Raw genomic sequence first — 23,394 nt, forward strand, 5'->3', positions numbered from 1 at the left:
GCATCATGACAGGGCATCCCATATCATTTAATTGATACTGAATAATTGGTTTAAAAACAGCTTTGCTCCAGCAGCCATCACTCAGATGGACAAATCATAGCTTTGCTTTGAAGGGTGTGGCTCATGTGGTAGAGCAGGTCATCTGTCAGACAGTTGATGGTTAAATTCCTGGCTCCTCTGATGTGAATGCCAAAGTGTCCGTGACCAACATACTGAACCCCATGCATGCACTGGAGTGTGAACCTTAGGTTCAAAAGATATTTGTATATTTAGGTATACAAAAAGGCACTTGTATGAATGTGTGTGAATGAGGCTTGCACTAAGAAAGTGTTTTGAGTAGAAAAGCACTATATATACTTTACATGCTGCTATGTGAATAATGTAATATTTATTTTTTCAGTATTTTGTATTATGCTTATCTGTTGTCAGTGTTTGCACTGAAAATGTACATTTGAGGATGGATGACTCACTACTGCAAGCCAAATCTACCTATGGGTACAAATAAAGTAACCTGAAGTATCCACTGAGTACTGATTCATTTTCTGACAGCTAACAAGTGTGTAAATGATCCCAGTTGTAAATATGTTTGTGTAACTAAGAAAGTCACCACGGAGACATAAAAAAATACTCCTCTACTTGTTCTATGTGGCTGCAGGAGGAATCCTTTATGGGCAACATCACACACCACATTATACTGACAATACTGATTTCCACAATTTATTGCATTTAAAATAAATGCATAAATGTACAGTTTTGTGATCAAGTATTCATGTATATGTCAAGTTTACACAGAGAATCTGATTTTATACATTTAAGCTTGCACTCAAAAATATCCTGTTATTCCATTTTTATTTGAAAAACATTTTTCATTGTGAATTTATACCCTTGTTTCTAGCTGTACATCACTGAGCACCAGTGATGTCACTACCATGATGATCATTATTAACAATAGACCCGTATCTTTCAGTTCTTCTGCTGATTTAACTAAGAACAAAAGAAAAATAAGGCCAGTTTGCAGCCTATAGATTTTACTGACAGCAACAAACACTTACAATATAAAGCACCTTGAGGCAACTGTTTGTTGCAATTATTTTGTTATCACCTAAACCAAATCATTTGTCATCCCCTGCCCCCACTTATCTTATTTAATTTTGAAAAAAGCTCTAAACAGATAGTTAAGCTTCAGTCAAGGATTTGAATCTGTTATCAAGAATTATACATTGTAATGATTATGTACAATGCTATGATACTTCTGTTTGCTTAATAGAAAATTATTTAATTAACTATATTGTACTGTAAATTGTATCATAGCTGATAAGAATTGATAACATTACATTTTGTGTGTGATCGAGACCAGGGCGACCTACCAAGGAACACAGCACTGTTCCACTGTTCCTCTGGGTCCTGAAATTCACCTGGATAGTTCTGACATGTACCACCCACTTAAACATATCTGCAGCCTGATTACAGTGACAGTCCCCAAAGACTGCCTTGACAGTGAAATGCAGTCCACCAAACTTAAAAAACTTGCTTAGGCAGCATCAGCCTACCATTTAAATCCCCCAGATCCCAATCATACTAATAATTAATGTGTGGTTAATTGTTGCAAATGCAACAAGACTTTTGCAACATGGTCCAAATGGTAAACTCCTCATGGTTCGCTGTCTTACAAAAGTGAATCGAGTCAAAACCTTAACTTTAGCATCAATAATACGGTTCTGAAATGGTAAAATTTGTTGAGCAATAATACAAACACAAAATATGTATACCAACTTAGTTATGAATGGCAAGAAAAAAAACAGGAGTAAAAAACAGCATACTGGATTATAATGAAATGCAACAACATTGTGTCCATACTCTGTTGTGTATTCAGGTGAGAAACATTACTAGCATCACATAGTACTAAAGTAAAGCTAAATATTTTTCATTGGCAAGATACTGTTTCTAGTAGTTCTACATTTAAATGTGAATTTCTTTTTGAATCACTTTGTATATTACCTTCCTTCACTGGGCAGAAGTGTATGGCACATGCAGACTTTTTCCTTTGCTCATGCTCGTAAGAAGAGGCAGCATAAAGAGAACACGTGCAACTCGCTCCTGATATCGACCTGTTTCAAAATCAGAAATGTGAGTTTGTACAGCTCTTGAACACGAGGCACAGACTGTCTTGCTGACCTAATCCTTTTTTTCAATTTTTAAAGGTTTCCACGTTTCCTCTGCTGATGAACTTGACACACTGGCGGTAACAGCTTACAATTCGTGTTTGGCTCAGTTTAAAAGCCATAGACATGATGGCCATGCCAACAATGATGAAAAGTGAGATAAGCATGAAGAACTTGGGGTGTGTGGGTATAATGTCACCAAAACCAATGGTAGTGAGGGTGATGAAACAAAAATAGTAGGGATCAAAGGGGTCTTTAAATCGTTCCCATAATTGCAGAATTGAGCCCCCAAAGCAAATGTAGGCAAAGACAATGAAAATAATAAGCAAAAGGGGTACATTCAGTGTTTCCATTTCATCCCCTAACCCTGTGAAGTCCCACAAGGCATATTTACTGGATGATGGCGGCAACTGATCGAGTTCTGGGCAAGACAGCGATCTAAGCAGTGGACCCTTTCTCAGTAAATTCTCTCTGGCAAGAATCTTCTCAAAGATCTCCTTGTTGTTTTGAAGCTGAATGGACTTGTGTCGTACATCTGCCTGGCTGTGCAGCACCTGCTGGATGTTGAGGGGTTCACGGATCACAACATCATGGCTGAAAACAAAGGTACCATCCTCCAGGGTCGGATGCCTTGAGTCCCTGCTCTGAACCTTCCATGGTGACCAGATCCGAGAGCAGAGTTTTTTGAAAAGGGTGTGAACATGAATGTAGGCTCTGGACATCATCATAGCAAGGAAGTCTCCAACGTCAAGGATGACCAGAAGCATGAGAGGGATGCCCACCATGGCATAGAAGACACAAGCCACCTTACCAAGACTGGTAACTGGATAGATCTCTCCATATCCTGCAATGACAAAAATAGACACTTTAAAAGGGTGGTAATTATATTTGGTATGGATATGGATATATGGTCGATATATGGACTGGTACTTAAATGGTGTTTCTCTACTCTAACAGAGCACTCAAAACACTTTTTACTACACGCCTCATTCACCCAGTCTCACATGCATTGATACAAGCACTTTTTTTAATACCTAAGTGACTTGTCTCACATTTGCATACATTCACACTCAAACTCTGATGGATGCATTGGGAGCAACTTGGAATTCAACATCTTGCCCAAGCACACTTCAAGATGCAGACTGTAGTAGCCAGGAACTGAAGTCTTACCCTTCTGATTGGTAGAAGGGTGGCTGTGGCTCAGGGGGTAGTGCAGGTCATCTACAGTAGTAATGAGACAGTTGGTGGTTTGATCCCTGGCTGCTCCAGTCTGTATGCCAAAGTCCAGTATCTTGTCCAGTATCCCTGGATAAGATACTGGACTCTGAGTTGCTCCTCATGTGTTCACTGGAGTGTGAAAGTGTGTGTCTAGAAAGCACTTAGATGAGGCAAAAGGTGCTTGTGTGAATGGATGAATGAAAACATGGTGTATTAAAGTACTTTGAATGCTCGAGTAGAAAAGTGTTATATAAGAACATTTAGATCATCTGCTCTACCCCGAGCCACAGCTGCCCACAGCTATATTGGGGTTCTGCTATAGCTACTGCAGGGGCCTGGGTTTAAGGCCCCGTTTACACGAAGCCGTTTTCACTGGAAACGGTGTCGTTTTGATGCGTTTCAGCCTTTCGTTTACACGATGGCGTTTCAGAAACGATCCGCGTTTACACGATGACATGTGAAACGATGAAAACGATGTAGTTCCCATGCCAGGCCACAAGTTGGCGTTGGTTTTCTCTTCGCAAAGTTTGTTTATGTAAGACGCGCATGCGTGGATTGACACAGTAGGTAGTGCGGCAAATTGTTCTTTACTTACAAAACGGCCAATGTGAGAGGTTTTGTGTGGACTGACGATGGTAAATGGTAAATGGACTAGTTCTTATATAGCGCTTTTCTACTCAATCAGAGCACTCAAAGCACGATGAGGTTGGATCGCTGGTGCACACAACGCTGAATTACAAAACGGTAAAAACACAGGAAAAGCATAAGAAGCACTTGTGAATCCGCGAGTGCTGTTTATCAATTAGCGCGTGCGTGAAAAACTGTGGCCGTCGCAACCATAGTGCGCATGTGCGAGTCGAGCGTTTTCAAATCACCCCGGTTTCAAGTGTTTACACGAGAACGCAAGCCAGTGCGTTTCTGAAACGCTTCACTCTGGACCCCGTTTCTGAAACACATCGTTTTCACTCCATTGTCGTGTAAACAGAAGGCCGAAACGCATCAAAATGACGCCGTTTCAAAATGAAAACGGTCTCATGTAAATGGCACCTAAGTCTGCCCCACACCATTTCCTTTGTCATTCCCTCCATTGTCTTTCCTGCCTAATAAATACTTTAGCTATTTCAACTATAGTTGAGCGATTTACTTTTACTACTGTATCTATGTCGATAAATTACAGAGAACTGATACTGATAAAGTACAGAGTGCCCAAAGATACTGGAGGCAAAAGAAGCAGAACATTGATTTGTCAAGGCATGCACGTTGTTAGCAGTAATGCTGTCTAGAATAGAATCTTTATTGTCATTGTACACACAAGTGTCACAATGAAATGTAAAATGCAATCCTTCCAGGTGCCTCAGATAATAAATAATAAAAGCACGAGTGTTAAAAGAATTATTACAACACAATACATAATAATACATTTAAAATTAGAAGAATCCGACACACACACACACACACACACACACACACACACACACACACACACACACACACACACACACACACACATACACACACACACACACACACACACACACACACACACACTCAGCACTACCACCCTACATCACATCACCCAGCATAAAAGCTGTTTCTCAGTCTCTTTGTTCTGGCCTTCATTGTCATGCCTGATGGCAGTAGCTGAAACAAGGAGGTCCAGGAGGTGAGGGTTCCTGGAGGATGTTCTGTGCCTCCTCCTCTGGCAGCGGGCATTGAACAGTTCCTGGAGGGAGGGCACGGGACGGCCTGTGATCTTTTGAGCCGTCTTGATGACTCACTGGAATGTCTTTCTTTCTGCTGCTGTGAAGCTGTTGAACCACACACACAGACAGTAGGTCAAGATGTTCTCTACAGAGCAATGGTAGGAGGACACCAGCAGATTTTGGGTCAGGTGGTTGCTCCTGAGAACCCTCAGGAAATGCAGTCTCTGTTGGGCCTTTCTGTCAGTGCTGGTGGTATTGATCCTCCAGGTCAGATCGTCCTACAGATGCACTCCCAGGAACCTAAAATCTTTTTTTTTTTTTTTTTTTTTTTTTTTTTAGCCTGTCATGTCTGGCATCTTTCACAATCGGAATGATGATCCGAATGTACTGATGTACCAAACATATTTGCTTTGACAAGAACAGCTCTATATGTTTCCTATAGGCTCTTCTTGTTAATGTTTGCAATTTTATTTTTATTTATTTATCTTTTTATTTAGTTATTCATGCCAAGTCTGACAGGCAACAAGGAAGGGGCAAGAACAAGAGGTGGGGGGGAGAAAAGGGGGGGGGGGGGAGAAAAGGAAGAAAGGAGATAGAAAAAAAATAAAAAAATAAAAAAAAATAAAAGGGGTTGATATACTCACACACACACACACACACACACACACACACACATCCATACACACACCCATATGCACCTACATATACACACACACACAAACACACACACACAAGTTTATTGTTTGTAGTAATGTGTGTGTATGCGCCTTTGTCATGCAATGTATTCGATAATGAGGGCGAGAAACTGCAACCATGCCCCCCGCGCTCCAGAGGCAGATAGGGAAGGACCCAGGGGACCCAGGCCATCCACAGCACAGGAGCTCAGAAGACTTGGGGCCACACATCCCGATGGCAACCGCGTACACTCCCCAGAAGAGGAAGGAGGGAGGCTACAGACGGAACCCCCACAATCCAGGGGCTAGAGCCCAGAGAGCCAGAGACGACGGGCAGCCCACCCCCCCCGGCAGGCCGGCACCCCCAGCACGAGCCAGGCATGCGGCCCCCGAGGCCCCAAGCGCCCGAGAGCAGCCCGACACCCGGCAGAGCCCCCCCATGCGCCAAAGAGGCCCAAGCCACCCCCAGGTCACGGCCGCCAAGGGAGCAGGCCAAAAACCATGCCGAGACATCCGGCCACACATCCCGGGACCCACGGGCACCCACACCCCAGGGGCGGCAGTGACGACCAGTGGGGAGCAGCGTGGAGCGGTAGGGAGGGGTAACTCCCACCCTCCGTGTCCCACCGGTGCCAAGGCTTGGCAAGCCACCAACCCAGGCCCAGCTGTCCACACACACACACTCTCACAAGCACGCACGTACACACACACACACACGTACCAGTCATTCCCTCATGTACACACACGCACATACACACGCACGCACATTCGCATGCACCAGTCACACACTCATGCATACGCACATGTAACATACATGGACACCTAATGTGGGAGAGCGGGTACCAGCACCAAGCCAGCGGCAACCCACGGAAGCAGCCAACCCAGCCCCGAACAATGAGCCAGTCCCCATCCCAGGCGGGGTGCATGGAACTGGGGTGTGAGAAGGCCCGCCCGCCCCCTCCTCCCACTCAGCGTGTTGGGGGGGGTGATGTGAATGTATGTACTGAGAAGAATGTGTATGGCTGTGTGAAAACTACAGTGCTTTTAAAATTGGAGGGACAGATGTAATATGAGCACTGAATAACAGCGCCCATCCACACTGTCCCCCCAAGGCCCTCAATGTCTAAAATGTAAATAAAATTGAGGTGCAGGCAGCAGTGAACAGACAAGTGGGGCCACCTCAGCAGTGCCACCCACTAACCACTGTGTGACACACCTGCCCCCCAAGGCCCTATATGTACTATGATGTGTTGTGAGCTGTATAATGCAATTAAAAAAGGAGGAGTGGGACATCACACAGCACAGCGAGCAGAGCCGAGGTGATGGCCCTACTCACTGCAGCACGAGCCCCCCACCCCCGAGAACCTATGTGTGCATAATGTGATGTTAAACTGAGTGGGAGGAGGGGAGGGGCCAGGATAAATATGACCGGGAGGCAGAGGACTACCCCCCGGAGGAAGAGAGCCAGCTAGCTACTGGCTCACTAGGCACCCCAGTTCCCTACACCCCCCCGCAGCCCAGGGAAGGCAGGTCCAGGGCCTGAAGTGACCGCACCCCCAGGACGCCACCGTACTCCAGGCCGGCACCCACTGCCCCCACTGCAAGCAGGACACAACACACACCCCACATGCATACAAAGGACAACAAATATCGCACACACACACACACGCACGTACGCACACATACACACGCACGCACACACACGCACACACACACAGACACACACCCCCACATACATACTCACACATACACACACACGCACACAGTGGTCCTGAGTCAGAACCAACCGGCCCCGTGTGGGGCAACTGCTGCTCCCTCACCTGAGCGCCCCACCACCCCATGGGGGAGGGCACCCAGAATCCCGGAATGCCAGCCAGACACCCCGACACAGCCAACCCACCCCACACGGCGGCGCGCCCAAGGGGGCACAGACCCCTCCAGCGCAGGGAGGGGCCCAGCCAGGAAACGGGCAACCCCGGGCACCAGGGCCCCGACCCCCGCACCCCGGCCCCCACAGAGGAAGCCGGCCACCCGGACGGGGCCAGCACCGACACCACGGGACCCCGAGCCCCACACCCCACGACCATAAGAGCACCATCCAAGTCCCCACCACCAACAACCAGGGCCCGGACACAGAAACCACAAAACGGTAGCCACCGCCTCCAGGCCAGAGCCATCAGACACCCAGGCCCCCCCGGCCCACCCCCAGCCACCTACCGGGTGCGCCATGAAACTAGACCACAGCTCGTCACCCCCATCATGCGATGGAGCTGATCAGTGGGGACCAGAGAGATTCAAATTTTGCCAGTTGATTTTTAGAGGTGGCAGACATTCTTTCCAGACTAATGTGGTCTAAAAGTAGATTCTTATAGTGAGTAACGCATAAATCATTTTTTGATTTCCAATTCATGAGGATAGTTTTCTTAGCGATGCATAAGGAACCTAAAATCTGAAACCAGCTCCACTTCATCCCCCTCGATGAACAGAGGTTGAATGACATTTGTTGTCCTCCTAAAGTCTACTACCATCTCCTTTGTCTTAGTATTGTTCAGGATCAGGTTGTGCTCATTGCACCACCCTGACAGCTGCTGCACCTCATCCTGGTATACCAACCCCCCCCCCCCCCCCCCCCCCCCCGATGTGAGCCCCAAGACGGTGGTGTCGTCTGCAAACTTATAATGCAGTTGTGGGCATGTATGGGGGTGCAGTCCTGTGTATGGAGGGTAAAGAGTAGTGGACTCAGCACACAGCCTTGTGGAGAGCCAGTGCTGAGGCTGATGGCTGAAGAGAGGTGGGGACCTACTCTTACCCTCTGGGAACGGTCTGTCAGGAAGTCCTTGATCCACAGACAGATGGAGCATGGTATCCCCAGGTCTGACAGTTTAGTCACCAGTCTGCCAGGAAGGATGGAAGGATGGTGTTAAACGCTGAGCTGAAGTCCACAAAGAGTAGCCCCCCCCCCCCCCCCCCCCCCCCCACTCCAGGTGAGAGAGGGCAGAGTGGAGGGCTGTGGCAATGGCATCCTCTGTGGACCGGTTGGCTCTGTAGGCAAACTGGTGGGGGTCTAGTCTGGGGGGGAGACTGGAGACGATGTGAGTCCGGACAAGCTTTTCAAAGACTTCATAATAATTGGTGTAAGTGCAACTGGCCAATAGTCATTCAATCCACTGATGGTGTACTTCTTGGGGATGGGAACAATAATGGAGGACTTCAGGCAGGGAGGGACAGCAGCCTGGTTCAGGAACTGAAAAATACCAGCCAGCTGAGCCGCAAAGACCTTCAGTACCTGTCCAGAGACATTATCGGGCCCCACAGCTTTCCTGGGGTTCACAGTTCCCAGCATACGCCTCACCTCTTGCGCCTCCAGCCTGAGGATGTTGCTGCAGCCTGCTGATGGATGTTGGACGGCTGTCTCTGGTTGTTGTACCTCAAAGTGTTCAAAGAAACTGTTCATCTCCTCTGCCAGATTGATGTTATTGTCGTCAGCTAATGGGCTGGGTCTGCAGTTTAAAATATGCTGAACCCCTTGCCACACCTGCTGAAGTCATGGCTCTGGAAACAGTCCGCAATCCTCCTCTTATATGCAGCCTTGTCCTCCCTGATGCCCCTCTTCAGGTTGGCTCTGGTAGCGCTGTAAAGCACCCCATCACCAGCTCCAGAAGGCGATGTTCCTCTCTCTGAGTAAGTTCTGCACCATGCTTTCTATTTGGAAAAACCCAGATATTGTTGTCCACAGTTACAGTGTTGGTGCAGAACTTGATCTAGTCCAGAACAGCTGAGGTGTACTGCTCCAGGTTCTGGTGTTTGAAGACGTCCCAGTCAGTTGTTTCAAACCAGTCCTGCAGCTGTTGAGAGGCACCTTCGGACCAGGTCTGAACAGTCTTAGATGTAGAAAGAGCAGTTTTGCTGAGGGGGGTGTATGCTGGTATCATAAGCAGGGACAGATGGTCTGACTTGCCCAGGTGTGGCAGTGGCACAGCCCTAAAGTCCAGCTTTATGTTAGAGTAGACTTTATCTAGTGTGTTGTTCCCTCTTGTAGGGCATTTAACATGCTGATGGAACTTGGGTAGCACAGTCTTTAAATCAACATGGTTAAAGTCTCCTGCAGTGATGTGTACAGCCTGAGGATATCTGCTCTGTTGACTGCTAACCGCATCATGTCAAGCATTAGCATCAGGGGGGAGATACACAACAGCGATCAAACCTGCTGTGAGTTCACGTAGCAGATAGATGGGCCTGCATTTAACAGTTATGTACTTCAGGTCCGGAGAGCAGTGGCTGTTCACAGTCATACTGTCTTTACACCTGCTGTTGCTGACATACAAGCACACCGCACCAAGCCGCCAGCAGTCTCAGTTCATCCATTTTATTTGAGTGAGCTTACATTGGCGAGGAAAACACTGGGCAGCAGAGGTCTAAGAGACCGTTTCCGTAGTCTCGCTAAAACGCCGGCTCTGCGGCCTCTTTTCCGCCTCTTCTCTCTGCGCCGTCTCTGTCTGTGACCCCTCCTCACAGGGATGATAGACCACAAAGAGCCGGGTGGTCTGATAATGTCTGCTGGGATGTAGTGAGAGCGGAGGAAATCGATCATAACCACCTGCTTACTTTGTGGTCCTATCTGTAGGAGATCGTGCCGTCTGTGTGTAATAATGTCCGCCTGACATAATGGTGATGTGTTGAGCAACAGTTGACCCACACATAACCACATACACAATTTCACACAGCCCTGCTTACTGCAACTACAGTATGCGTGCCGCCATCTTGCACAGAGCTTGTTTTTATCTTTTTGTTTTCTAAAACTGAGTCTTTCATGGAGGCTTTTATGTAATTATCTAATTCAATTTTCAAAATCTAGCACAACTTTGTACATATATCTATATGCCTCGGCTGAAACGCCCATTATGTTCATTGTGAACCATGAATGAAGTTTCCAGGTAACAAGGCAACACACAAGACAATCTGCCTCTAAACCTCTAATAAGCTTTCTGTGGTTACATAAAAGGCATTCTCCTCTGGAAGTGCCTTGTCTTCTGAGATTTGTGGGCTTCCTGTAGTCACTAAGCCATTAGCCATTAGCTGGCATCCCTTTACCACTTATGATGTGTTTGACAATAACAGACCTAATAATGTATCTACACAAGGCTCTTACACATCAAATCAAATACAGATAAGAGAAATGGTTTACTCAGCAATTACAATGTAACCTAAAAAAAACCACAAACACACTAAAACTTAACAAAAAACCCTTCACGAATTAATCAGTAATAATAATAATGGATAATGAAACATAAATACATGTGGAAAGGCAAATTCAAGTGTTTTTAATTTGTATTTTTTATTAAAATGTATTAGTAAAACCCTTTGGTTCTCAAGTTACTGTGAAGAACAGCTATAAAAAATTAGCTTATGTCACAGTGATGAAACTGATTGAAAAACCTTTTGGATATTAAAAGTCATCATGTGTATGTGTATATATATGTATGTATATGTGTATATATATATGTATGTATATATGTATGCATATGTGTATGTATATGTATGTATGTATGTATGTATATATATATATATATATGTGTGTGTGTGTGTGTATGTGTGTGTGTGTGAAGGTGTATGTATGTGTAGCTTTTATCTTCTATCCCCCCCCCCCCCCCCCCCCCCCCCTTTTTCTTTTTTCTTTTTGCTTTCCATCTCTCTTTTCTTCTTTCCCTACCTGTCAGATCTGGCAAGAATAAAAAAAAAAAAAAATACAATTAACAAGCCTATAGAAAATAATTATAGAGCACGTCTTGTAAAAGCAAATATGTTTGGTACAATAATGCCTTCGGATTATCATTCTGATTGCGAAAACTGCCAGACATGACAGTTCAAAAAAAAAAAAAGTCATCATTTCATCCTATTAAAAATATCAGTTAGATCATTCAAATTTTAAATGACTGACTTACAGTATTAGAGCAGCAAAACAGTCAGTTTGGCATCAGAGCTAATCTCTGATGCCAAACTGAGCTAAGAAGTCATGAGTAAACGTCCTCTTGAAGTCTTCAGGTGAGTACTGGGGTGGTTGAAGCAGGAGGCAGCGACAGGGAAAAACGGTAAATGGGAGGGTGTGTATAGTAAATGACATAAGGACAGTAAAGCATGTTATGATGGAGATCAGTGCAGTTTTGGCAGTACAGTGGCTGAGTGGTTATCAATGCTAGCTCACAGCAAGCGATTCCTGGGCTTAAATCTGGTTAATGCTGCACAGACCAGCCCAAGACATTCTCACAAAGGAGATTCTTATAAAGGCCTAAAAAACAGAGATATTTGCCTGAACTAGCTCACAGGGTTTACTTCATTTCCCTTAATTAACATTAAAAATTCACCAACAATGTATTTTGTGAGGTCACAGTGACCTTAACTCCTGAAAATCAAATTCTAGTCAGTTCATTCATGAGTTCCAATTGTGGTTTGTGACAAAATTTGAAGAATTTTCCTTGAGGCATTCAAGAATGATAAAATGTTGTTGATTTAAGCCTGAGGGAAACCTGAGCAGCCTTCAGGGCACAAAAATGAAGCCAGCACGGTGTAAAAAAACCTGCTGTTCTTGCAGTGGCCACAGGAGGCTAGGTCCAAAGTGAGTCAGTGGAAAAATGGCCAACATAGTAACGTTAAATTCCAAGTTTAATTTAATTAAATTCAATTTTATTTATATAGCACCAAATCACATCATCCACCTCAAAGTGCTTTAGTCTAAGCTCTCCACACTTATTCAAACATGACCATGATCACTAAAAAACAAACAAACAAACACCCCCCCCCCCCCCCCCCCCCCCCCCCCCCCAAACTCTAATGTTGAGGCTTCAAGGTTTCATAGCTCAACTCCAGACACCAAGTGCAGTGGGCTTCTGATTTATTTTAGAAAGTGCATTTGCAATCTGTGCCACCGAGAGAGTCTGAGAGCTAAACTGTGAATGTGGAAAATCCACTGTACATGAAGGTCCTTATAAAGGAAGCCATGATCTTTTTTAAGACAATCTTTTTGTTTACTGCTATTTTGTAAGTAATGTGCCTGTACTAAATAAGAATATGTACCATGAATAGTAAACTATTGAAATCACTGCAGTACCTTTTTCAGAAATTAGGCTTATAAGTGATTTTTTATTGTTCTTTGTGACTTTGGTAACTCCTCTAGCCTGGTGTCTGGTGCCAACATAAAGACAAAGTCCACCCTTGACTCAGTTTAGAAACTGCACAGTACCCACTAATACTTTATTTTCACAAACTTTTCAGAGAATATTTGTGGTTCCTATAAAACCTCTTTATTATTGTATTTCTGCTCTCAGGATAAATAGTCAATTTGCACCTAAGATCATAACATCTGATGTTATTAGCCAAATTTACATTTATGCTATAACAGGGCTCCCCTTTTTTTTTTTTTTTAAATATGTTTTGTATTGGTTTTTGCAATAACAAACAAGAAAACAAAACCTTCAGCACAGGTTAAGACAGTCAAAAGTGAATGAAACAAGTAAAAAAAATAACTAAATATATGCATTACATGAATTGCACATACATACACAAATTGCACTGGTACTCTACCAGGGAAAGAAGTTACATTACTATGATTTATTTGTGAAAACTAAATGTGGTCGCCCCTTTTGCAAGAAGTCTGCAAGATCACAAGGAAGGTATGCCAAATAAGGCTGCCAGATAGAATAGAATATATCATCATTGCCCTTTAGTGTGGCGCTGATACGTTCCATTGGAAACACCTTGAATGTCTCTCTATACCACTGCGTTACTGAAGGGGGTTTCTCTCTGATCCATTGGAACAGAACACATCGCCGTGCCAGAAGGAGAAGTTTGCCCATTAGAGACAACTGTCCCGCAGATAATGAGAGCTGACCCGTGGGCACGTTTAGAAGAAATAAAACTGGTTCTGCCTTTAGCTTTTTGTGGAAAATTGAGCTGAGCTCTCTAGTAATATTTTTCCAATATCTGGATATTAACGGGCACTGCCAGATGCAGTGAAAGAAGGTTGCCACCTCCTTTTTACACTTCACACAGAGAGGAGAGATTTGGGGGTTGATTTTGTTTAGAAAGTAAGGGGTGCGCTGCAGTCTATGTAGTATTCTGTACTGACTCTCTCCGAGTCTGTTGCAAGTACTCATTTTTTTAACAGATCCAAAAGCCCTTGACCATACACTGATATCAAGTTCAGTTTCCAGGTCTCTATTCCATAGTTCTATATTCCTGTTAACAGCAGCAGGACAGATAGAGTGTAATTTAGCATAGAACCGGGAGATGAAGTTCTTGCTATTCTGAGCAGCTGTATTAAATTTGAGAAGGAAGCTGTCAAGTGGGCCTTCTATTGGTAGATCTGTTGGCGTTGGAAAATTTGATTTTACAAAGTGTCTCACCTGGAGAAAACCAAAAAAGTGGTTATTTGGTAATCCGTATTTTGTTTGAAGCTGTGTAAATGACATAAAATTACCATCCTTGAATAAATCAGCTACAAATCTTAAATTCTTTGAGTGCCATTCCTTGAATATACCCAATTCTACACCTGGAGGGAAGGCTTTATTTTGAGTTAGAGGCTGTAGCACTGTTGAAAACCTTCCCTGGCTAGCATGCCTGGTAATATTGCGCCAGATCTTAAATGTGTTAACCATGATATTATTTTTTATCCCAGCAGGAAGTTCACTTATTTTGGTTGAGATAAAACTGAGAGGGGAGAAAGGGGCACAACACCAAGCATCCATGGGGAGCTCCTCCTGATGTAAAAATTGTTTCAGCCAATCTGATATTATCCGGGCATGGCAGGCCCAATTATAATAAAGAAGGTTAGGGAAGTCCTGACCGCCCTCACTTATTGGCAGCTGTAGTGTCTTCATTTTCAATCTAGCTTTCTTTCCATGCCATATAAAAATTGAAAGAGATCTTTCGATGTCAGAAATAGTTCTCTTATTAATTATAAGTGGCAGCATCTGCATTGGGTATAGTATTCTAGGGAGCACATTCATCTTTACCAGACTGATCCTGCCCAGCCATGATAGGGGGAGATCGAACCAACGATTAAGATCATTTTTAACTGCCACCAGAGTTGGTATGAAATTTAATTTGTACAAGTCCTTAATATTTGCGGATACTCTGGCTCCCAAATAGGTGAAGCCAGAGGGCAAGCATCTGAAAGGGAGATTGATAGAACTTGTCCAATCCCCAGAATCTCCCAATGGGAGAGCCTCTGATTTGTTATAATTAACTTTGTAACCGGAAATCTGACCGAACTCATTAATAATAGATGCTAAAATGGGTACCGAACTCTCTGGGTTGGTAATGAACAGCAGGACATCATCAGCATAAAGTGAGATTCTGTGTTCATCCCTCAGAGTGACACCAGACAAGCCCTGGTGGCTTCTAATAGTCTCGGCTAATGGTTCAATTGCAAGTGTAAATAATAATGGTGAGAGGGGGCATCCTTGACGTGTACCTCTGCTCAATGGGAAAGCATCAGATACTGAGCTATTTACCAGAACTCTGGCAGTGGGGGATCTGTATAAAAGCTTGACCCATTCAATAAATACTGAGCCCAAACCAAACCTGTTGAGAACATCAAAAAGAAACTCCCATTCTACTCGGTCAAATGCCTTTTCAGCATCTAAAGATACTGCAAGGGCCTTTGTCTTTGTACTGTGTGCAAACTGAATAACATTCAGGAGCCTGCGAACATTGGAGTGAGAGTATCTGTTCTTGATAAAGCCTGTTTGATCTGGCCTGACTAGGGTAGGTAGCACCTCCTCCAATCTCCGTGCCAGGAGCTTTGACAGTATCTTACAGTCCACTCCAAGCAAGCTTATTGGTCTGTAAGATGAGCAGTGGTCAGAGGGTTTACCTTTCTTCAAGATCAGAGAGATGTGGGCCAGGTTTAAAGTTGGTGGAAGCATACCTTTTTCGAAAGACTCAACAAACATGTTAGTCAGAGGTCCCACCACTAATTTGGCCATTTTTTTATAAAATTCAGGGCCAAACCCATCCGGGCCGGGAGCTTTCCCACCCTGTAAAGATTTTATTGTCTCCAGGACTTCCTGTTCAGTACTTGGTTTACACAAATCATTTCTGCATTCTGCAGCTAATGTGGGAAGGTGTATTCTATCCAGAAATTTTTTCCTGTGCTGTAATGTATTCTGGCATTCTGATGAGTATAATTTCTGATAGAAATCCTTTATTATTTTACATATAGATTTAGTTTCAAAGTGTTGTGTACCAGAGCTGTCCATTAGTGATGCTATTGTGCAAGACCCTGTACGACCCTTGGCTAAGCGAGCAAGGAGCCTACCGGGTTTATTACCAGATTCAAATAATCTCTGTTTGGCAAAAAATATTGCTGATTCTGCTCTTTGAGTTAACAACTGATTTAAAGCAGATCGGGCCGCCTCTAATCTTTTATAAGTAAGTGTTGAGGAATTGGCTTTAAAATCTCTGTCCAAAATTGTGATTTGCTGTTCAAGTTCTAATTGTTTGGCTAACATATTTTTTCTTTGTGCAGCGGTGTACGAAATTATAGCGCCCCTCAGGAAGGCTTTCCCCGTTTCCCATAAAGTTGATGCAGTGACATCGGGTGTGTCATTTGTGGAGATGAAAAGTTTCCATTGCGATTCTATGTATGCTAAAAATGAAGGGTTGCTGAGAAGAGATGGATTTAGACGCCAGTGTCTACATAAGGGGTCATAGTAAGGTGGTAGGAGTTCCACACTGACTGATGAGTGATCTGAGAGAGCACATGTGTTAATAGAGCAAGTTTTGGTCCTGTCTAAAATCATTCTTGAAACAAAGATGTAATCAATTCTTGAAAAGGACTGGTGGGGGTGTGAGAAAAATGTAAAGTCCTTCTGTTGTGGATTTATAGTCCTCCAAGCATCATATAGGCCTAGGTCTGAACATAGCTCTATTGTAGCTTTGGCCATTTTAGAAGGAGGAGTAGTTTTGGGTGGATTCTGATCTATTTCTGGAACCAACACACAGTTGAAGTCCCCTCCGATTATTACTAGTGGAGGACAGCTGGAAGAGATAAAAGCCAGTAACTTAGGATAAAAAGTGCTGTCAGAAGTGTTGGGGGCATAGACACTTCCTAAAAGAATACGTTCACCATATAGATGCCCCGTAATGATTACAAACCTTCCCTCCTTATCCTGTATGACTTTGTCAAGTGTGAATGACAGATGTTTATGGATGAGTATAGATACTCCCCTGCTTTTTGAGTTAAATGAGGAAAAGTATATTTGGCCCACCCAGTCACGCTTTAGTTTTAAGTGTTCCAGGTCAGTGAGATGTGTCTCTTGCAGTAATGCGACTTGTGTTTTATCCTTTTTGAGCATGGAGAGTATTTTACGCCTCTTCACTATGTGGTTGATACCTTTGACGTTCAAAGTAGTGATTGTGTTACTCATAAAATAAGTTACCTCTCATGTTATCAGTAAGAGAGACCAGATATGCTTCCCAAAAGGAAAAGTGCAACTCATAGTCATAATGAAAAAAAAAAAAAAGCTGTGCTGAAATAAACAAAGCCATCTCCAACAGATGGAAGAACAAAGAACTTTTCCATGCTCAGAGAACAGTGCAAATATGAAAGTAGAATGAGTCTGAAAAAAACAAACAAAAACAAAACATAAAAAAGCAACCCAGAGGTTGGTGTTACAGGGGTGCGTGTCCCCCAAGGGAGTAGTCGCTTCTGGAGGGTCAGGATGCCTTCCATATCCCACCCCCGCTCCCACATCATAAAGGTCATTAGTAAGCATGTCATTTAAATTTAACAGTTGAACTACCTGTAGTATATAGGTGATCAGTAATGACATCTCTCAACTGCAGATTCACCATATTAAAATGTCAAACACAAAGTAGTTGCATCATTGTGCGTAAGATACCCGAAATGTAACGATTCAGCTCTGATTTTTTTTTTTTTTATAAGTTTTACGTTTTACAGGAACTATTTGAACTTGTTGTCTCTGAAGTACCCTGGGTGAAACTTACTCAGTCCTCAGTGAAGTGTGGCCATCAAGACCCGCAGTGATCGGAGATCTCAGTCCAGTGTTGTCTAGTACCTCTATTCAAGCGTTTTCAGAAAATCTTCTGCCTCACTCCGTGTTTGGAACCGATGCTCCGTGCCGTTGAGGTTTATGCCGAGGACAGCCGGGTAGCGCATGTTGAATCGGATCCTCTTGTCTATCAGGGCTTTGCAAACGTTGTTAAAGGCTCTACGCCTCTCTCGAACCGCGGAGGACAGATCCTGATGGATAAAGATCCGCCTTCCTTCATATTCCAGGTTAGGCTTCGCCCGCATCGCTGCCAGTATCCTCGGTTTATCCCTAGAGTTATGAAGTCTAATTATCACCGGCCGTGGGTGTGCTCCCCGCGGTCCCAGGCTACGGTGTGCCCGGTCGATTTTAATGCGACTTTTAGTTCCAGGGTTCCCCTCTAACCCAAGCACAGTGGGTAGCCATGATTCAAAAAACTGAATAGGATTTTTTCCCTCCGTGCCTTCTTCCAGATTGAGGACGCGAATGTTGTCCCGTCTGCAGCGGTTCTCCAAATCGTCCATAACATCAGCCATTTGCTTCACTTTCTTTTCTGTTTCGGCCAGTCTGGTTTCCAGGCCAGCCATATAATCCTCGACATCTGAGACTCTCTGTTCCGCCTCGGTGATGCGTTTAGACTGGCCCTCTAAGGTTGTGGAAATTTTTTCCAGAGTCTCAGAAATCTTAGAAAGTTTTTGTTCCACAATGTCGCTGAAGTTCTGAGTTACCTCCTGAATTAGAGCTGCAGTGTCCATAGTCCCTGGGAGCTCCTTACTTGGTGACGGAGAGTCTGTTGGTTTGCTAACATTAGCAGCTGCAATGCTAGCCCATCTCCGTGATTGAATTTTGGTCTGTTTCGACATTATTTGTCAAAGACGTCACTTTCCTTCTTGTCACTAGATCAACAGATACTGTATTTGAAAGTTATGCATAGAAGGGTACCTTATTCTTCGGGTATGCTGACAGTTATTGTGTAGGAGCGGGAGCTCAGCGAAAACACGTCCTTAGCAGGGTTATAATAGTTTTGGATTTTACATTATAGTTTAGTTTTAGTTAGTTTTTACTTTTTTTTCTTTAATTCAGTTAGTTTTAATTAGTTTTCAGAGTGGTTTTTGTCGGTTTTTTTAGTTTTTATTTTTGGTTTCATGCTTAGTTTTAGTTAGTTTCAGTTAGTTTCAGTATTAGTTTTAGTATTTTCATACCTAATCAGGTGCAAGATTCAAGGCGCAAAAGTGACTATTGTGTAATGAAAACTTGACAAAAGATACAGTTTAAAGAAATATATTCAACAACCAGCTGTTCACAAGACATGCTAAATGTGTGTAATATTAAGGACACACATGAACATCAACAGGGAGAAACAAAGAAAAACATGAACTCCCAAACTCAATAAATTCTACAATAAACTCCACAATAAAGTTCAGCATCAGTGCAGCAGATTAATAACAGCTACATGTGGTGTTTGACAAAAACAAACTCTTTGAAGGAGCCAAAGCTCAAATCCAGCTGCATCCTGATGTTCTCACCACCTGAAGCTGCTTCTGTTTTGAGGCTAGCTTGGTTAGATGCTCGCTAATTAAACCTGCAGGGTCTTTGCGGCCTCTGTACACAACCTACGGAAGTTGCCGACCTCATGTCCACATTTATGCTTGTGTAGCTGGATTGTGTGTGTTAATTACCTTGTGGTCGTGTGCAGGTGTTTTATATGCAGCGCAGACTGGGACTTCTTTTTTGGTCCTCGCTCTTTGTGCTCAGTTTTTTAGGTGCAAACATATTTGTCCCTGTTTTTTTTTCACTTTCTTCATTCCTTCACGTCCATCCTGATAGTTTCAGCAGTCTCCTACCAGGAATTTGCTGACAGTTGTGAGTCCTTATATTGATGCTTTGATTATTATTCCTGATTGTTATTCTCTCACTGATAAAAGGCACAAAGACTAAACAGTTTAGTCACAACTTTCTGGGCTGCATGGACCCAACAAGTAGTCCCGTTTCTCAGAGGCGCAGGCCAGGTTACCTGGTAGGATCAGAGCGGTTTCTGTAGCCGTTATGCGCTTCTCAGGTGGACTTTGATGTTGCTGGTTTTTCCTGACTGAGAAATGTTCCGCACATTTTTCATCATCCACAACAAGACTTTCGATTCTATCTGTGCTCTTGTACTCAAAGAACCTCCATACGGGACTCTGCCGCTTTCTCGGCAGACCGCAGCCATTACTTTGCGGACCAGCGCGGTGAGCGCACGCACATGCGCACTCACACAGTTGTCCTATGGTGCTCCCAGCTTAAACTCGGAGAGCGGAAAAAATTATTTAATATCAATCCACAAGGCTTAAAAAAAAAAAACAAAAAAAAAAAACAAGTAAATGAAAGTCAGTTTATCGATAATTTCAGTTAGTTTTAGTTAGTTTTGTAAACTCACAATTCAGTTTTAGTTAGTTATCGTTTTTTCCTTTTAATTATAGTTTTTATTTATTTCAGTTAACGACAATGTTTTTTCAATTTCAGTTTTCGTTATTTCGTTCGTTTTCGTTAACTATAATAACCCTGGTCCTTAGGCAGCCATTACCACGTGACCCCCCCAGGGCTCCCTTTTAATGTTGAAATTCCATCCATCCATCCATCCATCCATCCATCCATCCATCCTCTTCCACTTATCCTTTTCAGGATCGCGGGGGGTTGGAGCCTATCCCAGCTGTCATAGGGCGAACAGCAGGGTACACCCTGTACAGGTTGCCAGCTTGTCATTCACACTCGCATTCACACCTTTTGTTCATTACAAAAGGTTTAAATGGAATCCATATTTTTGAAGGTGGTTGTTTCCCTTTAAATCACATTTAAAGTAATGATCTAATGTGCCTGCACTGTGGTTGTGGAAGGAAATGACCTTTAAAGCCTGTAAGTATCCAATACACAGATAGTTTTGGTAATTTGGATGAAGTGGCCCTTTAAATAGCCCACTGTGGACACATCCCAGTGTGTTTGAGGAGAAACGTCATTTCTGTGAAGCCTGAAGTCCCATAATACAATAACAAAGCCCCATATAATACAATAATTAATTAACCAGGAAATCTGTTGCTGTGGTTACTAATGTCAGTCCCTTTATGAGGAAACATCTACAATGACATCATAATCACTACTGCAGATACTGACTTTTAATTTGGGGGGAAATAATAAACCTAGCATAAAATATATTTTGACCTTAGTATACATATAAGACTATTAAAATAGAATCATCCTGGTCCCTCTGTAACAAAGGATTTAACTCTGTGACTCTGTGTGGCAGCTTAGCTGTCTGCAGCGCTCCTGTTTGGAATAATTAAATAAATTACTGTGACTTGACTATGCATGTAAATATGATTCTCTATCTGGAGGTTGCAACCCTGAGTATAACACCTGATTTTATTTTAAAAAATAATTGTGTTATGAGTTCTTCTGTCTGAGGGGCAGTGTATTGTATCTACATATTGTGTTACTATTAGCATAGTGGAACCCTGTTGATTTTTGCACATTCATTGCTGACTTGTTTTCAGCCCAGCACCTGCCTCAGATTTCTGGTGTACTTGTGCATGTACTCTTCAATATTAACAAACATAACCAGCTCTGTAGACATCCACAGACGTAATACACGGGAAGCACTTTTAGTGCCTGACAATGGCAAGTTGAGCACACAGTCATTAGTGCCAAAGTGTATCAAGCCACAAGTAAGGCAGACCACAGCAGCAGAAGACTGAACAGAGAGGAATACCACAGAGAGTAAGGAAGTCAATGATGTTCAGTATCACAGGCTTCATTTTAAAGGCCCTGTAAGTGCTGTGTGTTTCAAAGCAGTTCAGTCATCTGGCCTCCGGCATCAGGATGCCACACTAGCATAATAATGTGTAAAAATGTTTTCTAAAAAAACAAGACAAAAGGCATATATTTGATATTCATGTTAGAAATAACAATCAGAAGTCTCTCCGTTCACACTAACTAATCTACACAACCTGAAGTGCAACCTTGTTTTTTTATTATCTTAATTGATGTCTGTTAGAAAGAGCATGCAATACATCAGCTGCTACTGACATCTGTATAATGTCACGCTATTTTTTTGCAGTAGAAGAAGTTCTAAAAAAGTAGAAAATCAAACAAAGGCAAAGTTTGGTAGAGATGTTGAGGAAATAAGGTTGACTGGTTCAATCATGAGCCTCTGACTTTGCTCTGTACAGCTGACAAAGATATTTACAACTTTGGTGAATTCACCAGGCTATGGTTTAATAAAGCCATTTTTTAGAATACACAAATGTGTGTTCTATTCTAGTGTAGGGGTTAAAATATAACACACATTTGTGTACTAGATTCTAACTCCAACAATATGAAAACACATGTCCTCTTCATTTTATTTATTCAGCACTTCTTAGATAAAATTATAGCAACATAAATATCCTTGATTTACAAAGGCAAAGCTTGATTTCTACAGATAAGCTTTAATGTATTTCCATAGTGTAGGTGTTACATTTGCCTAAAATCCAAATGTCAGAAGAAAACAAACCGAAAACTCAAGTTCAGAGCTCTTATCTAAAAATATATAAAACCTAATAACAACCACAGTCACAAGTAAAGAAAATTCAAGAACGTGTTCAATCATGTTTGGAGCTAACAGTAGTGGCACCTGGTGTAGTCTTCTGCTCCCAGCAAACATGGTTGAAACCCCAACATCATCTCTGTGGGTAAAACTGAGCCTATGGACAGATGGATGTTAGAATAGCGGTCTAGTCAGACTCTTGATTACAATATGAAAAATATAGGTTAGATTCATTGCAAAGAAAGAATTAAATGCATTTGTCTTTTTAAAAAAAAAAAAAAACCATGACAACTAATATGGTTAGTACATGGCTGTGATCAGATATCTTCTACATCTTCTCCATGTAGACAGATAAGTATTAATGAAGCCTGTTTTTGTAAAAACAAACAAACTAACCCTTTAAGCTATTTAGTTTTGTAAATCTAAATTCCATTTCATCTGCTGCATGGTGAACCTGTCTATGCCAGACTCTGTCCACAATGTCAACATTATAAACTCAGGAATGGGAAGACAATGAGCTCAGCACGATCACTCGCAGTCCCAACTCTGTAAGGTTGTGAGCTCAAGTCACAAAAGTTAGTGTTCCCTTCCTATCAGCTTGAAGCAGTCTGGCCATCCTCTGCCAACAGAACCACTAACCACTGGATATTTTCTCTTTTTCAGTCCATTCTCGATAAACCCAAAGAAGATTGAGTGGGTAGATCCCAGTAGATCAGAAGCTTCAGAAATTCAGATTGTCTTGACCATGTCTACTCGCCTAAATGAACCAAGTTGCTATCAAGTGATTGGATGATTAGATACTTGTGTTAATGAAGTGTTCCTAATAAAGTTGTACCAAGTATTTTATATAGAGGTTTTCTTGTCAGGGCTTGTACTGTTGTGTTGTTTTTCTCTGGATTTGTGTGGTTTGGGCTTGTTCTCCTCCCCTTGGGGTGAAGCCTTGTCCTGTGCAGCAGCCTGAAACACTTGTGCATCATTCAGCTTCATCAAGGACCTATATTTGTGGACCAGTGGACACCTTCACTCCTC

At 42.9% G+C, this 23,394-nt stretch overlaps 1 protein-coding gene across 1 annotated transcript in view; it reads right to left on the reverse strand.

Moving 5' to 3' along the window:
- Window positions 1-799: 799 nt before the first annotated feature.
- The window catches only part of kcnk18 (potassium channel, subfamily K, member 18), a 31,985-nt gene continuing 9,390 nt past the window's right edge, over window positions 800-23,394 (reverse strand). The window contains exon 3 of the mRNA XM_030725252.1: window positions 800-3,006. Within this exon, the coding sequence (XP_030581112.1) occupies window positions 2,189-3,006 (818 nt within the window). The 3' untranslated portion in view covers window positions 800-2,188. The remainder of the gene's footprint in view (window positions 3,007-23,394) is intronic.

The sequence above is a fragment of the Archocentrus centrarchus genome, unplaced genomic scaffold (assembly GCF_007364275.1).
Source record: "Archocentrus centrarchus isolate MPI-CPG fArcCen1 unplaced genomic scaffold, fArcCen1 scaffold_50_ctg1, whole genome shotgun sequence".
In the NCBI taxonomy this organism is placed as follows: domain Eukaryota; kingdom Metazoa; phylum Chordata; class Actinopteri; order Cichliformes; family Cichlidae; genus Archocentrus; species Archocentrus centrarchus.